The sequence below is a fragment of the Musa acuminata genome, chromosome BXJ1-4 (assembly GCF_036884655.1).
Source record: "Musa acuminata AAA Group cultivar baxijiao chromosome BXJ1-4, Cavendish_Baxijiao_AAA, whole genome shotgun sequence".
In the NCBI taxonomy this organism is placed as follows: Eukaryota; Viridiplantae; Streptophyta; class Magnoliopsida; order Zingiberales; family Musaceae; genus Musa; species Musa acuminata.
This window is the reverse complement of record NC_088330.1, coordinates 21,742,039-21,759,243: the sequence shown is the minus strand read 5'-3', so window position 1 is coordinate 21,759,243 and position 17,205 is coordinate 21,742,039. Positions and strand designations below refer to the sequence as shown.

Below are 17,205 nucleotides of genomic sequence, written 5' to 3'. Positions count from 1 at the left end.
ATGATATCACCCTCTACCAATTGGCATTATTGTAGAAAATATAATAAAAAGGAAAACCTGTAGAAAATATATTCTGTTATCAATCAGCATATGTATTGTTGGCTTATAGCTGAAAATTGAGCTAGAGATGAAGACCAAAGAAGAGACAATTAAAGAATAAAGACTCCTGTTCTCTTCTCCTCTCCTCCCCCCTCTTCCTTTCACTGCACAGAATTGCAGTGAAAACTCTGTAAAAGAGTGACCAGTGTGGATCTTAAGATGTTAGGTCAACCTTGTCGACAATAAAAAAGGGTCAACAAAAGGAGGCTTTACCAAGGGTGGATCTAAGTAGAGTCAATATACGCAGCCTTACCCTTCCAAACATAGAAATCCTTTTCGCGACTTGGAACCTTAGTCACCTCAATGATAAAGGAGCAACCTTACAGTGGTCAGTCAACACCATAGGGGCTCTTTGTTAGGCCAATAATACCTACTTAACAACAAAAGTTAAAATCTTGCAGTTATACCTACTAAGGTAACCATACAAGGCAAAGGAGGAGGTGGCCGAGAAATGACATGGAGGAGGGAAAATAAATTGCAGGACAGAGAGAAAGGAAAGAGAGAGTGTGTGTGAGGAGAAAAAAGAGAAAAAACAAAATAAACATACAGTTGCCAAAAGCTGGAAAAATTTTGAAAAATATATAGATGTATCAAGTGGTAGGCTTACCTCTTGGTACCCCTGCTTTTCACAGTTAAGATAAGATCAAGGTAACCATAATGGACAGCAAGCCCAATATAAACTGAACCTGACCAAAAGTTGTAGTTGTGGGCATATTTCAACAGGTTTGGTATGGTACGGCTGGTATTTACCGATCCAACTGTCGAACAATCCACTGACCCTAGACATACCACCCGGTTCAAGGATGGTACAAGCACAGTGTATTTCATGTCTACCAGGCGGACCACAGTGCTAACTGATAGAACCAGGTTCTATCAATATTCGATTGTTAGCGACCTGTACCGATCAGTAACAGTTGGATTTGGGTCTTTTCTATTCATCCAACCATTGGGGCTCCTTTGTGGATATTTAAATACGCCTTCACCCTCTTCTCCTCCTATTTCATACTCAATCTCTTTCACAATCTCATTCTCAACCTCATTTTCTTGTTTTCTTGGCTAAAAGGTTTAGATCCCGAAACAATTAGGGAAGGTTGATTTGCATCTAAAGAGAAATTAAATCTCAAAATCTGATCCAAATTATCTTCAAATCAAAGTAATTCCAAACCTAACCTCTAAGTTAATTTCATGTAATTAGGTTAAGGAAAATATGCTTATTCTTGTGTGATTAGGGCTTATTCTTCCATCTAAATCTAATAAAGGACTAATTAGAGGTAATTAAGGGCTCATTCTAGTATGTTACTTCTTGTTTATTAAAAAATTAAGAGACAATTAAGGGTTTATTCTTCCATGTACACATGATTTAGGGCTGCGGTGTGCTGAAATCAATAAGTTCCAGTTCTAGAAGGATAATCCTAAACTGGCTTAATTGGGTTCATACTTCATAATGCAAAGAACTTGAGTGATCCTCTACCAGATGAGGTGGGGGACCCCCACATACATCAAGTTTCATTACCAAGGCAATACAAGAAGAGGAACATGGGTCAGCGGAGAAGCAGCAGTTGGTGTCAAACCGTGGCCGGATTTCCAGCATTCAATCTACTAGTGGTCATGGCATATCACAGCAGAGTCGGACATCAACCAATCGTAGCAAGGGATCACAATAGAGTCAGACATCCACCTATTGCGGCAACGGAAAGGGACAAGCTTTGCAGTTGATTAATCATGTGGACATTGGACAAAAATTAGCATCATTGAGACACCTTCTCCCTCATGGTTCATGCTTCATGAGGTCCATGGAGATAGTAGCAGAATGACAATAATGTGTCAACCAATAGTTGCGACGATGATGACCAATCGGTTGTTCCCACTACTTAGAGTTGGGGTGGCATACGAACCAAGACCAATATTTTACAAATGTCGCCCAGGATACAAGGCACAAGCTCGAAAGTCCACACACCTCTTTTGTGACTACAAAGATTATAGGTGAAGCAAGGTTGTCAAACTTGCTTTCCTACCTATGATTGTAAAGTGATCAGAAACTTGAATCGTAGGATCAGATTGTAGAATCATTAGATCCTACAATTTATGCAAAATAAATTTTAAAATATATACATATACTTGTAGAAATTTATAAATTTTTTTGTCAATATTTAGTGACTAGCATATGTTCTTAAGTTAATAATTGTATTTTTTTAAGTGAATGCATAATTCAATAGTATTCTCTCCTAATAGAATGAACAATAATTTATATTTTGTGTTTTTATTCAGATCTACAATGATTGGATTGGTCTCTCCACTTAAGCAACTCAACTCAAGAATGCTACTTGTTGAGCAAAAGTGCATATTTGTATTTGTTATGATATTTCTATTATAATGATTAAATAAATTTCAACTGAAGGACTTTTAAGCTATCAATATAATATTATGGTTTCTTTGGACTTGAACATTTGTATGATACAGATACATCTAACTAGGCGCTTGTCACATTTTTTTTTCATTTTTTTCTAAATACCAACAAATGCTTTATGATTTATTTTATTACACAATATGCTTAACATACAACAAAAAATATGCTTAAGAATAACAATTGCACAGCCACTGTATACAGTGGATCAAAATATATAATATTAATGTACTTTTAACCAAGGATTGCCTTTTCGGGTACCGAACCCATGTCGACAATCTGTCAGACTGATACATAACAGTCCGTACCAATGAACCAACACATGGTACGCCGGTGCATACCGGTGTTTCGATGAGGAAGAAAAAGATGATAAAGAAGAAGGGGTGATGGAGGAACAAAGGAGGAAGAAGGAAGAAGGAAGAAGAGGAAGCAGTGGAGGAAGAAGAAGGTAGAAGAAGAAGAAAAAAGAGGAGAAGAAGCAGCAACAGCATACCTAGGAAGCAACGGTAGCAGCAGTAGCAAGCAATAACATTGCAGCGGCAACGGTAGTGGCTCAATGGAAGCGGCAATGATGACAACAAAGGCATTGTACGCGAGAAGAGAGCTCACATTCGCAAGCCCTAATTTATTTTTTTCTTTTTTAACGCTGAGTTGGATAGGTGCCCACCACTTCTTTTTTTTATTATTATTTTAACTGAACCATCCAAAACGGGGGTGGTCCATATAGCAACTCACACCCAGACTAATATGTACCACCCATCCTGTACCATTTTAAGCGGTACAATAGTCCTTGCTTTTAACATCAAAAGCTACACAGAAGATCAACATATACAACTATGACATCAATGTCATCTTTTCACTTGGTCAATCATCCAACAAATATATTAAGTTTGTTGCACCAACAGTGCACTGACAGCAAGTAATGAAGCGTTACAGAGACAAAGGCATTGAGACTTTGGGACGGGAAGAGAGGAGAGAACAGGAGAGGGTAAGAGAGGGAAGGAGAGGAGAAGAGAGAATAGGAATAGGGAGGAGAGGAGAGAACAAGAGTGAGGAGAAGATAAGAGAAGAGAGGCAGGAGAGTCGAGGAGTGAAGAGTACAAGAGAGGGATCAAAATAGAGATCAGGAAAGAGGAGAGGAGAGAAGAGTGCCAGGGCTCGATAGAGGGGGAGGCCAAGAGAGGGCGGACACTTGTCAAGAAATAAGAAAGGAGGGAAGAGTATCAAGGCTTGGCCGAGGAGCACTAAGCCGACATGCAAGTTGACCCAAGTCAACTCAGATTCAATGACTGCGCCAACGGTAGCGGGAAAGGGAGCGGGAGTGTAAGGAGGCAACGGTAGTGGGAACGAGAGCGGGAGCGGCGACAGCGGTATCAGCGAGCAGCGGCAGCGGGAGCGGGAGCAGGAGCGGGAGTGGGAGCGGCGAGCGGCGATAGCGGCGAGCAACGAGCAGCGACAGCGGGAGCGAGAGCAGGAGCGACGAGCAGCGGGAGCGGCGAGCAGCGACGGTGACAGCGGCAGCGGTAGCGAGTAGCGACAGTAGCGAGCAGTGGGAGTGGGAGCGGCAACGGCAACGAGCAGGGTTAGGGTTGGGTAGCAACAGCTGATATCGATGCTCTAGTTGGTTCGATTGAACCAACTAAAGCACCGGAGACCGAACCAGACCTAAAACGCTGGTTCGGTCGCCTGGTTTAACCCAAGCGCTCGCCCAAAGCGCCCAACGCCTGGGCTCGGGCGAGCGCCTGGGCTCGGATGAGCGCCCAGGCGACGCCTCTTTGAAATGCATCGCCTGGAAGTGAAGCGAGGCGCTCAGGCCTCGCCTCGCCTCGCCCGAGCGCCTTTTTAAATCACTGCTTATAGAAACACTTGGAATACAAACATGGGAGACCTAGCAGAGCTGCGTTGAGGGCAGCCAGCACGTGCGACCATTTAGGGGAAACCGGGCATGGAGATGTAGGGAAAAGGAATCGCTTAGAGGAGCGGACATCTAAGATTAGCATTCAGAGGAATGATCAACCTTTCGTGCAAGAGGCACCACGAGAATAAGCAAGCTTGGAAGAATGCGTAGCACACAAAGGTTGGGATGGCTGAGTTTGAGCTACGGCTCAATGTTGACAACCATAATAAATGGTGCTCAAGGCAAGCGAGGCACTTGGTAAAGGATGAGACCATGCAAGGTGGAATGGGTTGCTCAACGATTGAAAGAATTGTGCAAAGCTCACAGAGGTGAGGGGAATTGCTAACTCGAAGAATTTGGTACTCATGCAAGGGCTTGTATGCGGACGATGGAATGTTCACGACCATCTCAAGGCGACCGAAACTCGGCGCCATGGAGCATTGAAACTTTCTCTTCGGCATGAGAAGGATACGTCCATAGGAGGCTGAAGTGTGCAGTGAGTTCAACATGTTGCTAGACCTTGAGTGGTGCAGAGGGGGCTGTATTGACGTGGAGTCGCAATCTAGCAAGTGCGTTTGCATGAGGCAAAATAATGCACAGTTTGTTCAACAAGTCGGAGTAGTCCAAGGGGATGGTGGTCTCCAAAGCTTTCAGAGGGAAGGAAACGAAGAGAGATGTTGCTCCAACGGGATAGATACCCAGGAGGGATAAGTCCCGACTCTCTAGAGGGAGAATCATGTGCAACAGACCGCACATGTTGAGGAGTACCTCAAAAACAACAACACGGAAGTTCAATGGACTGAGTGAGCGGCGAGGAGTCGTCGCATGATCTCGCTTGAGAGAATGCATTGGTGGATGCATTGCGAGATCAAGTGGGGGAGCGACCCAAAGCAACACAAATGAAGGCACACTTAGAGTCGATATAGAGGAGATCAGACTCAAGGGAGGGCTAACCCGTGGAATGGTGGGCGGGAGAGCCACCATCAACTCAATGCAAAACGAGGAGCGAAACAACTTGGGTGTAACTTGGAGAAGTACCCAAGCCGCATGAAGGGAGCCAGCATAAAAGATGGAACATGGAGCGGAGGCACAGAGCTTTCCTTGGACAGGGGTCAAGGACATGAACTCTTGCAGAGGCAAGAGCGGGATCATGTCGTTTCATGGGTCCTTCATTCGGATAGAGCGGTCTCATCTTGCATAGTGCTAAAGACGAAGGGAGCTTCTGGGCATGCACCTTATCTCGGAAAAGCATTTGATGGAGGAACCAAGGCGACTCAACTTGCAGGCAAAGTTGGGTTCAGAAGAACTTAGCATGGGGCAAGAGGACGTGGAGGCGGGTACTCTTGAAGAATATGCCACAGTGTTGCCATTCAAGTTGCCATGAAGGAAGCGGTGCGCCGTGGAGATTGTGCTGGTAGGGGTAGGGGCAGAGGCCCAGGATCCAGACAATGGTGCAATAATTTCACCGAAGTTGGTGGACTTCGGGAGCTACTAGGCGATGGACTGTCCTAGAGCGGTGCTTTGTCTAAGTGTGACCCGAGAGCGGGGGGCACGAGGGTCGATTGCTAAAGGAGCGAACAAAATCGAAGGTGGAAGAGACCCTGCGATGTGTTGGCAAAGGCCACACAATGAGGTATCACAATTCGAGTTCATCCCATAAGGATCAAAATGCAATGGAGATGTCACTAGGAGGCGACTTGGTGCAGTGGATCGTGGTGGAACAATTCGTGGCAATGCGATACACACGAATCTAGTCCCGTGAGGGACTATATCATACGGAGGTAATGATCGGGAGCTACTGGTAGCTCCACTTCGGTGAACAACACGACGGCAAGAAGGGCTATGGATTCAAGGAATGAAAGCCATGGTACCGCAGAGGCGGGTCTTCCGTGCGTGCATCGAATTTTGCATCGGATAAAAGCTTTGGTCATCAGCATATAGGGGTTATGTACCACCGAGGGAAAAGTTCGAATGCAAGTACCAGTGAGTCCCATGGGAGGGACTTGATCATGTAGAGGTATGATCAAAGCAGTTGGAGAGTTGGATTGCTCCAGAGCCTATATTCGCTTAAGGGAGCCTGGCAAGTCAGAGGACAAGGTCGAGTAAGCGAACGTTTCTACCAAGGAAGCTAAGAAGAAAAGAATCGGTGCAAATCCTACAACATGATGGCAGGGGCCATGCATGAGAGTTGCAATCTGTCTTTCCATCGACCAAGGAAAACTGCTTGGAGAACACAAAGGTATTGAAGTAGGGGGTCGAAACGGGCGAGGAAGCGGCAACGAGTCCAAAGGGACTTAACTACCCAAAACAAAGCATCGGTTAAAATGGAGGTGGACTCGAAGGAGTGACACAGAGGTAGATCTACCGATTGTGAAGAAAATAGATGCAGATGCGAGGTGACGGATAATAGGGTCATGGGCATGGCAGCGCCATGGTACCGCAGAGACGGGACTTCCGTGAAGTCATCGATCCCTTGCTCTCATGGAGGGAGAGTGCTTGGTCGTGAAAGGGGCCGAGGAGGTGGAGCATGCAGAGGCAAACTCCAAGTATCGAGACAAGGCTGAAGGGCAGAGGCCAAGGAACTTCGTAAGACCGGTGTCAACGAGCTTTTCATCAAGATAGCCGAAAGTGAAGGACTTCGGGTCGTGCAAGAATGCACGACCAAGGAATGAAGCAGGCAGTACGCGGTGTCATACCTTTGCTACTCAGTGGAGTAGGCGGCAGGGTTAATGGAGAAGATGGTACAATCCCAGAGGTGACCAAAACTATTAGAGATTTACTCTAAGTTGGGGTGAAAACTTCCTGCATTCCAGAAGTTCGATGGCATTGAGAAAGTGAATCATAGTAGTTAACTCAATGCAAGGAGTGACACTTCGAGTGCTTCAGAAGTGTGAGCAAAGAGCAGGCGAAGGTTAGTAACTAGCTCGATACATGGAGTACAACCCTTGAGGAGACGGGCGAAGTCAAATAACCATTGCCTTCTCAACTCTTAAGAGAATGGGCGAAACCGAGCACCCCAGTTCTCTTATCTATCCAGCAGAGGAGCTCTACACAGGTTCGAAGACCCTTCGAAGATAATGGAAGACAATAGTTATCAAATCCTCACCGATGGTGATTAGTGCTACTGAAAGTAGATTATCCGCTTCATTTCCCAACAGAATGTCAATCGAAAGCGGAAGTGATGCGAATCTACTTGGAAGTGACAACTAAGTGAAAGAAGAGTCGATGGGCAAATTTTGTGGAGGAAGGACCCAAAACTTCAGAAGTTTGCGAGGCGATGCTCGTTAAAGCTCCAACAAGCATCCACCCAGTTCAAGCAGCATGAGGCATTTGAGAGACTGGCGCATAGTAAGGATGGTCTTTTCCTTCATCTGATGGATCCGCAGGAACCAATAGGGATCAGCACAACTCAGCCAACCCCACACTAGAGTCAGAGTCATTGGCGAGTTGAAGTAGCATGGCGGATCAAAAGTTCTACTCAACAACAACAGCGGAGAGCAACTGGGAGCCAAGAGGCGCATTGCAGCTAGAGCAAAAGATTGAAGACTCAACGAAGGCGAGGAGTTACAATATCAACAAAGGCTTCGACGAGGACGTCGAAGGAATAAGTGGGGGAGAATATCACGGACAAAATTCTAAACAAGATGTTTGATATAATACTTATGTATGTCCGTGTCTTTTGGTTCGTTCATGCTTTGCACAACATGCAGAGGAACGGTCGAAGGCTTAACAGCCCCATTTTAGTTGGGTTTGGTATCCATTTTAGGCTTGTAAATAAAGATTGTGTCATATAGACACTTGTGAGAGATACTCGATCTGTAGTAGACCATTTTGACCCTTTGTTGTGCAACCGTTCAGAGCTTGTAAAGTCTGTTTGTAATTTGCATTGTCTATGAAGTGTTTCCTGAAATGTTTGCTTGTGGATCCCGAGTGAGGCGCTTTCTCTAATCCGTTTTCTCTTTTGTAGTCCCTAAGGGACCATGGGAGGTTTCGGGGAGGCTGACCTTTGCGGACGGACACGCAAGGGTGCCGCACGACTTAGGCAAAGTCCATGATAGTACGTACCATACAGTTTCATTAAATCAAGAATCCCAATCCATTGGCCCATGACTCAGGTCAATCATTCTGGTGGTAAAAGCACTACAAGGGCTTTAATTTGGGGTACTAGACCTATACAAGTCATAGATGTACTAGTATTAGTCTAAACAAGTATATGTCTTCGTTTTACATCTTATTTATTGTTTTATAGTCTAGATTCAGTTTATAGCAAGGACTGCAGTACCATGTCGACCGGTGCTGCTGGTCCAAGCTTGAAGTCCATACCGATACATATCGATCGGTATGTTGGTACGCGTTAATCATATCAAAATTTAACTATATAATAAAAAAGAATACATACCTTTTAATTAAAGTAATCCTCCTCTAAATGATTTGTTATGAGTTCATCCTCCCAAATGAAGTATTGATCACCAAAGATCAGCTTTAATTAAGAAAGAAAGTGAGAATGTGTAAGAAATAGAGTGTGAGAAAGAGTTTTAGGAAGTTGTGATAGTGAGAGAGGGTGAAAGAGGGGAGGGAGAAGGTTTAAATCAGATTTCCAAGTAGCCCAACGATCAAATTGACCATTGAATCATGATAAATCTCAGTCGTTGATTAATATCAATTGAAATATGACCGTTACTGACCGGTACAGGTCGGCAACGATCAAATTCCAACTGTTGCGACCCCTTGTATATACCGCTCGGCACAGGTCAGTTCGTGTCTCGGTCTTTTGTCGGACTAGTACATACCGCTCGTATTGTATCATTTCGGATGTTTCGTCAATCCTTGGTTTATAGTTATCTAATTTGATTGTATATAACCACAAAAAGGAGAAGAAAAATATTGGGCTAAAATAAGGTTTTTTTTTCATGAATTCCATTATTATTTTAGGATTTTTCCAAAATTTGATATGTATTGGATCCCACCTTGATTGGTACAATAACAATTCGCAAAATTTTTAACCATAGTATAGATTCACTTCAAAAAAATGTAAGGTGCTAATGAAGCACAAACATGTTGGACAAGGTGATACAATTAAAATGGGTGATGTGTGAAGAGATAGAGGAAGGGTGGGCTAAGACAAACTTATTATAAAGAACAATAAAAGACTCAATGGCACATAATATGACCACATTAATATATGCAGCCACATAAACCACATTTTAAAACCCTACAGATTATGCAAATTTACCAGTTTGAATGTACCACGAGCAAAAGAATATACATCTTTAATCTAATACTTGACATACCGAGATTCTCGGATGAAAAACGAATGCCTTGATGGTAGAAGTTGCTCCACCAAACTGTTATTCTTCATAGACATTATAAAATCCATTTCTTGCAAATCACACTTGACAGAAGACAACTACCACAAAATGCAGGAAAGGGAAGTGAAAGAATCAGATAGACAAAGAAACAAAAACATGCTTACAATAAACAAAAAGAGAACCTAATAACAGAATAATTTACCAGATGCATCAAATTAGCCATTCAAAAGTGCACAAATTGCTGCCACATAGGTAGTTTAGTTTTTCCTCTATCAATCGATAAAATTTGTTAATTCAAATTTCAAACCTTATATAAGTAAACAAGCAGGAATTTCCACTGTATCCAATTTTTCAGTTTAAGACATGATCTCGCCACCAAATACTTGGTAATTAAATTAATTGTTAATCAGTTTCAAGCAATCAAGAACATGTATTTTTCTTGCACATTAACTTTATTATTTGATAGAGTAGATTTGCTCCAGCAAACTGTTATCCTTGATTTTAATAATAACAAAGTTATTTAAGGCAAAGTTCATCGTACCGTAGTATATCGTTCGGCATGTTGGTACATACAAATCCGATAAGGGACCAGTATGAGCGATACATACCGGTTTATCGATATGCTCCACCATACCGTGTGTTGGTATATCAGTAATCGGTATGGTTCGGTACATACTGTACCAATGGCCAATCAATACACTGGTACGAACCAATAAGACAAATCATGATTTAAGGACTATATAAAACTCGAAAGCTTTCTAGAATTTGCCATGATAAATAATGCTTCAATTATGTATCATTTACTAAAGTTAATAAAACTTGAGAGGAAAGAGTTGGTAGTTCAAACCAAGGTTTTTAATTTCGAATGATACCGCCTGTACCGGGCAGCACCGTCGATTGGGGCTGTTTCCGCCCCGTTACCATGTGAAATCGGTCAATGACGGTCGATTTCAACCGTCGCCGCTCGTTACGGGGAGGTATAGCTGAGGAAGAAGGAAGAAGAGGGAGAAGAAAAGGGAGAACTTGGAGATCCGACGTTGCTCTCCTCGACGATCCTGATCCATCACCGCCCTCCCTCGTCGGACACCGCGGATGAGATGTCGCCTCCTCGTCTGAGGCGATGAGGCCTCAACGTCGTTGGTGACTTCTCCTCATCCGCACAAGGAGAAGAAGCCTCGGCGACGTCGTCAAGGCTTCGCGAGGAGAAGAAAACACTTCTCCCCACGTGGGGAGAAGAAAACGCTTCTCCCCATTGAGGCGACATCGCCTCGACAACGTCGCCTTTTTCTTATTATTATTATTATTATTATTATTTTTTTTTTTTTTTTTTATTATTATATATATATACATACACACACACACCGAGCAGTATGCTAGAGTGTACCGCTCGGAATACTCGTACCGTACCATACCGAGCTGAGCTCGATACTCCGGTACAGTACGAAATTGCAAACCTTAGTTCAAACATAAGCAAATTAACCTATTTCAAGCGTGATCAATCAAATTCAACATGAAAAGTTATAATCATGTTTTATGATCATGTGTAACAAAAGCCAAAATCTGCTGACTCAAAGCAATACAATCATTCTTATTTACATTAAGTTACATTCTGAATTTGGCCCATCACACAGCTATAATCAGGAGTTGCCATGATGAATTTGAAGTGACTACCAAATAAATCAGCACTAACCTCCAAGATTAAACTATAATAAACTGATGGACTAGTGTAACATACTTTTGTTGTACATCATCAATAAGTTTGAACTTTTAAGTTGAATAAAACCACAAATTTGTAAAGAAGCATCTAACATGGCCTGCAGAAACTACCAAAACCATTCCCATCCTGATCAGTGTTAAAAGCTCTAAGCGCTATAAGGCGGCAAGGCCTTGTATAGCAAAGTGCTAGGTGCTCACCATGACACTTGCCCGAAAAAGTAAGGCGCTTATCGTAAAAACACTATGAAAAGGTGAAAACATTATTATCGAAACAAATTTAAATCAAAATATGAGTTATATTATACATGCAAGATGTTACCACCAAAACATCAAATTAAATAATCAAAAAATATAATTATATTGGTTCATATCTAAATAACAAAAGAAAAACAATTCAAATATCAACCAGTCCTAGACTTTAATGATCACCGAAGGTCCATCACATTTGTCATCATCCTTCATGTTCTCTTCTTTTTCACCTAATCATGAAAACAACCTCTTTAAATATTTAAAGTTAAAGCTGCATACATTGACCCTCCCTATAGTCTACATTGGTGAGAGCCTCGTGCACTAGGTACACTTTTATTTTTTTTAATCTCTTCTTTTTCACCACAATCAACTTCCTCCTCTTCAACATTTCGTTGATGCCTTTGCACTCACCTTTAGACTTCTTGTTTGGTGGATCTCCTTTGATCACTGATGCTCTTACTATACATCACCTCATGTCAAATTGTGATCATAAAAGAACAAATCATCTTCTGCATTTGACATGTTAACATCATCTCTCCACCCATCATATTAGTTTTCTTTTTTTTTTTATCCACCAACCAGTATTTGAATCATTAATATCATTGTTCCGGAACAATAACATTTTTTTTTTCCTCCACCAAACAGGAACAATGTTATTCCACAAGTCATGATGAAACAGTGCTTAATTGTTCTTAATATAAACCACACTATGTAGTCTTTAATGAACCAGCTGTTTTTCCTTTTATAAATATGTTGCATCAATATAAGATCTACTTAGCATTTATGGATTAGATAAATAATAAGAGACTCATGTATAGATAGTGTGTGGTATGCTTATTAGGCAGAAGCTTAGGCGAGACTCAGAGATGTTTAATCATCTAGCGCCTCAACTGAAGCACTCGCCTAGTACCTAGTAAAACGCACCTTGTCTTTCCTTGTCTGAGCACCTAGGTGAGTGCCCAAATGCCTCTTGACAACATTGATTATTGTCATGATCAAACAAATTTAATACAAAAAAAGACTTCAATTGTCAAGGGACCATCAAAATTAGTTCCATGCCCCCATGAAACCATGGGATCCCACTAAGCTTCTGCCTTATTCCAATAGTTCTAGACTACATATGAACCAATTGGACCATTTCTGTCCAATCCTAGAGATCCTAGGTGATGCCATGCATCCTTTACAACAATCCAATTACATCATACGATTTTTTACCAGTCTAGATCAATTTCCTACCATAAAGAAAATAGGGGGGAAAAACTTCAATCCCATAGTTGATCCTGCCTAAAATCTAATCCTGATGCTAATCTTGAAACTGATCAAAAACACAATCTTGATCCAACAAAGGTTTTCCTCTATAGGCAAGAACATATAAATAGATTACAATAACATCAAATTAGAATATGTTCAAGGCATGAAGAAAATAGCATCAAAAAGAAGTAGCAAGATAAAGGGTGATAAGAGTAACAGTCAGATTCATATAAGAGTGAAGCTGGACATGGCTATATAAATGTCTCTTTAATATTTAAATACAGTTACCCAAAGTTTTGTGGACATGGTAACAATAGGGGTTATGGCCTAACTATATTTTTTAATATAGGATTGAATATACCAATATTAACATTTGTTATTTTATTTTTTATATGCAGTAATTTTTTTTTTATGCATCCTTGTTTTTCACATTAGCCTTAAAATATTCCAATATATGAAATGTGATTTATAGATTTCTATAGTTTCTTAATTATTTGTTTCATGTTATCAAAGATTTACATGATATTAACAATTCTATCTGCCTGAATCTTATTTGAATCTATATCCTTTATATATCTAGTTTGTACTTGTATACCTCTTATGTAAATTTGGTTATAGAAATTAGTACTCGTTTGATACCTGTATCCAGACTTATATCCACTGATTAAAAGTAGATACAGGTATGACTTTTGAGTTGTCTAATCAGTATTCATTTTTTTTGTTCAGCCATATGCCTTATGTGATATTCAAATATTTGCCCTTACAAAACCACAAACCATATTTCCTAGATTGCTGATATCATAATTTTAAAATTTATTTAATCTTGATGGAAAATGGACATAGTTAATCTTGAAACATAAAAAGAACTGATTTCACCTGAACCTTCAAGATCCCCAGCCAATTTAAGAAGATAAAAAGGAGGAACAAAAGAATTAAGGCTATACAAGTTATGGTGAATAGGTCAGCATCTCCAGCAATATTGATGCCAAGACATAATGTTGGCTCAATGCTGTTTTCAATAAACCATCAGACAAGTATGTACTGGTTTGTACATTATTATTACCACCGATATACTTCAAAAAACTATTAAAATATTTTATTGTTTGAAACATTTTTGGAGCTTTGACTGTTTGATACACCGCTTTAGTCCCCAACAGCCCAACCATAGTAGTACCATAAGCAGGGAATACCACAAGACTTCAGATCATAATTGATGCTATCCCATTAAGTTGTGTGACTTGTCAACACCATCACTTCTTACTGCAAGATTGTAGAAGCCAAACAGATCAAGAACACACTCCCCAAAGAATATGCCTATTTTTTGTTTAAGCAATGGGCTATAAAATCTAAATTCTAAAACAACCAGAAAAATGAAAAGCTACAATAGACTTGAACCTTGCAAAAGATGACTATCCCAAGCTATGAAACCATGGCTCCAAACTTTCAGTTGTTCATATTTTGTCATATTACTTCTCTAGTTTCAAATGAATTAACAAATTTGTTTTTTTAACTTTTTATCACCATTGGCCATTATGATCAGATTATATGTGGATTCCTAGAATAGTCAGTAGGATATATATATGTACACACACACACACACACACACACACACACACACACACACACACACACATATATATATATATATATATATATATATATATGTATATGTATATATGTACATATATATATGTATGTATAAATATGTATGTACATATGTACATATGTATGTATGTACATATGTACATATATATATATATATATATATATATATATATATATATATATATATACACAAACACATACATATATATAATATCATGCTTATCATAGAATACCATTGAATTATCTTAATGGACTCATAAAAGTACATACTAAAGAAACCTATTTTATGAATTCCAGCAAATACCACACTATTATAAAGATTCAGCAGATATAAAAAAATCTTTCACTTAATCCAACAGTGATCAGGACACAGACTTATACAGAAGAATTTTAAAAAGAAATTTGTGAATAGTGAAATGACCAAAAGAAGGTTAGGGATCTTAAAAACCATAGTCCCAATAAAAGTTAATAGCACCAAAAATATAACTATATGCAAATGAAGGCTGAAGACTAATAAAATCCTGAGACAATGAAACTATATAGTTAAATACCGTAAAATTTTGAAATTATTTTAAGCAAAAGATATTTAATATTTTAATTGTCATGTAGATGAATAAATTAAAAGTATGAAATAGACATTTAGTTTCATAATACCATAATCCTATAACACAGCAGATGCTAAACAAGAAAAACATCCAGGTTCACTCAATCTTCAAATTGTGAATACAATAAAATTTTTTGCATTCATGAGTAAATTCATGAAAAATCAGAATGGACATCAAGTCAAATGCTTACCATGAAATAATATATTAGAAGGGAGACCGCAGAACAAAGTTCAGAACAATCTGATCTTCTGTTTATTTTGTATAGACCAACAAAATCAGCAAAGACAAGGAACATACTGGGAAAAACCACCGGAAGCTGGTAGATATAAATAATAAGAATACTGAAGCAAGCATATAATAGGAGAGGCCTCCACCACCTTTGAGTGTCGTAATTGATGGAAAACATCATGACATGAAAATTTATATGTCAGGATCCATTATTATGTCATTTAAAATAATTGAACATAACACCACAAACAGGATGGTGTGGAATGCTCACCGAAAGAGGCCAAGAAAGTTGCTAGTTAGAGACCAATCAACAATGCCAACACAGCTACAAACAAAGAAGGGTAGAGATATCCAAGAGGGATGACTAATACCCACAACCAACTGCATGGCTGGAAGAACTAAGCAGCAGACCACCCTTAGGTGATAGCCTTCAAATGGAAACAGAAAAAAATCAATCTCCAACCATTATAATACAGTTATTGACATTCATATATAAGAAACAGATGTTAAGAATGGTCCTGATTAGTTGATTGATGAAAAGAACTAATATTGTAGCTCCAAATTATAATATAAAAAACAAAAATGTAGATATCACATAGAAGTAGCAGACATTTGCCAATCAATTCACAAATGTCGCAAGATTTATTTCCGCTTCAGAAAAAAGGAACAATTTTTCTCTTATTTGATATATTATGAAAATTTCCATTAGCTTATTCATATTTCATAATTCTCTTTTTAAATATTTCAAAAATGAGCTTATATTTTGAGGAAATAAAATTATTGTGCCCATATGGTAGTATGGAAGGTGATAAATTGTTATATCATTTCAGTCATAGTACCAACTCAAGTTCTCTAAGTATGGGAAGCATCAGCTGGTCTATAAAGGTCATATTTGCTTTTTTTCCTCAATTAGTCACTTCTTAATTAAGTTAAACGTAAACACAAATCCTCCATCCTTTTAGAAAGATAACAGAAAAAAGAAAAAGAGTATGTTTATTAATGAATAAGCACATGACATCTTTGTTTCTGTCTCATGAGGTATCAATAAACTTTCTCCTCATTATTGCAGTCATCCACATCCTGCGATGTCAGTGTCTCCTCTAAACTTGAATAAACACTAAAAGCTGCAATCATATTTGCATGTTCTACAGTAGATAAAGATGACAGACACTAGAAAATTTTCTATGATCAGAAAAAAGTCAAAAACACAATTTCTTTTCAAAATATTCACCATTAGTTGCTAAATGAGGAAAGATGAATGTGAAGGACATATTTTCATTCATGACACAGCTCATTCTTCAATTATATAAAACTCAGCTATCACAACATTCATGTTACACACAGACATCTAGACATAAGCATTCACCATCATCATACAATGATAAATATGAGGAATCCATGACACATGGATGGTGGACACCTTGAAAAACACACCAAGATGTAGTCATAAAGTTGTTATATATCTAACACACCTTGAAAAGCAGACAACGACACACTAATCCAAGCTCCATATGTTGCAGTGTATGACATGATTTTTTATGCCATCAACAGCAGAATCACTATAGACAATTTTGAGGTCCAACAAACAAGACATCTTCCAAATGATAATTGGAAGTTGAATGCTGGGTCAGTCAAAAGTTTCTGGAAAGCATAACCATTACGACAAATTGCATTTATCAAACAGATACACCACTTGATGCTTTATCAAATTCACTATTTTGAACACCCACTGATTCTAACCAAGGTCTGCCATACCGAATCGTATCGCCCGGTACGGGTGGTACGTACCGGCCCGACAGGCTACCGGTAAGCGGACCGCCCGCTACCGGGCGATACATTCAA

The 17,205-nt window shown here is 39.6% G+C and overlaps 1 protein-coding gene across 2 annotated transcripts in view; it reads right to left on the bottom strand.

The window, feature by feature from the left end:
* The window catches only part of LOC135650281 (piezo-type mechanosensitive ion channel homolog), a 66,501-nt gene that overhangs the window by 32,095 nt on the left and 17,201 nt on the right, over positions 1 to 17,205 (bottom strand). For both annotated transcript variants that reach the window (XR_010501492.1, XM_065169575.1), the window contains exons 5-7: positions 15,635 to 15,791; positions 15,326 to 15,512; positions 9,692 to 9,807 (exon numbers count right to left, since the gene is read on the bottom strand). Coding sequence is in view for 1 of the 2 variants with exons in the window: in XM_065169575.1 (XP_065025647.1) it covers positions 9,692 to 9,807; positions 15,326 to 15,512; positions 15,635 to 15,791 (460 nt within the window). In the remaining variant the exon portion in view is untranslated. The remainder of the gene's footprint in view (positions 1 to 9,691; positions 9,808 to 15,325; positions 15,513 to 15,634; positions 15,792 to 17,205) is intronic.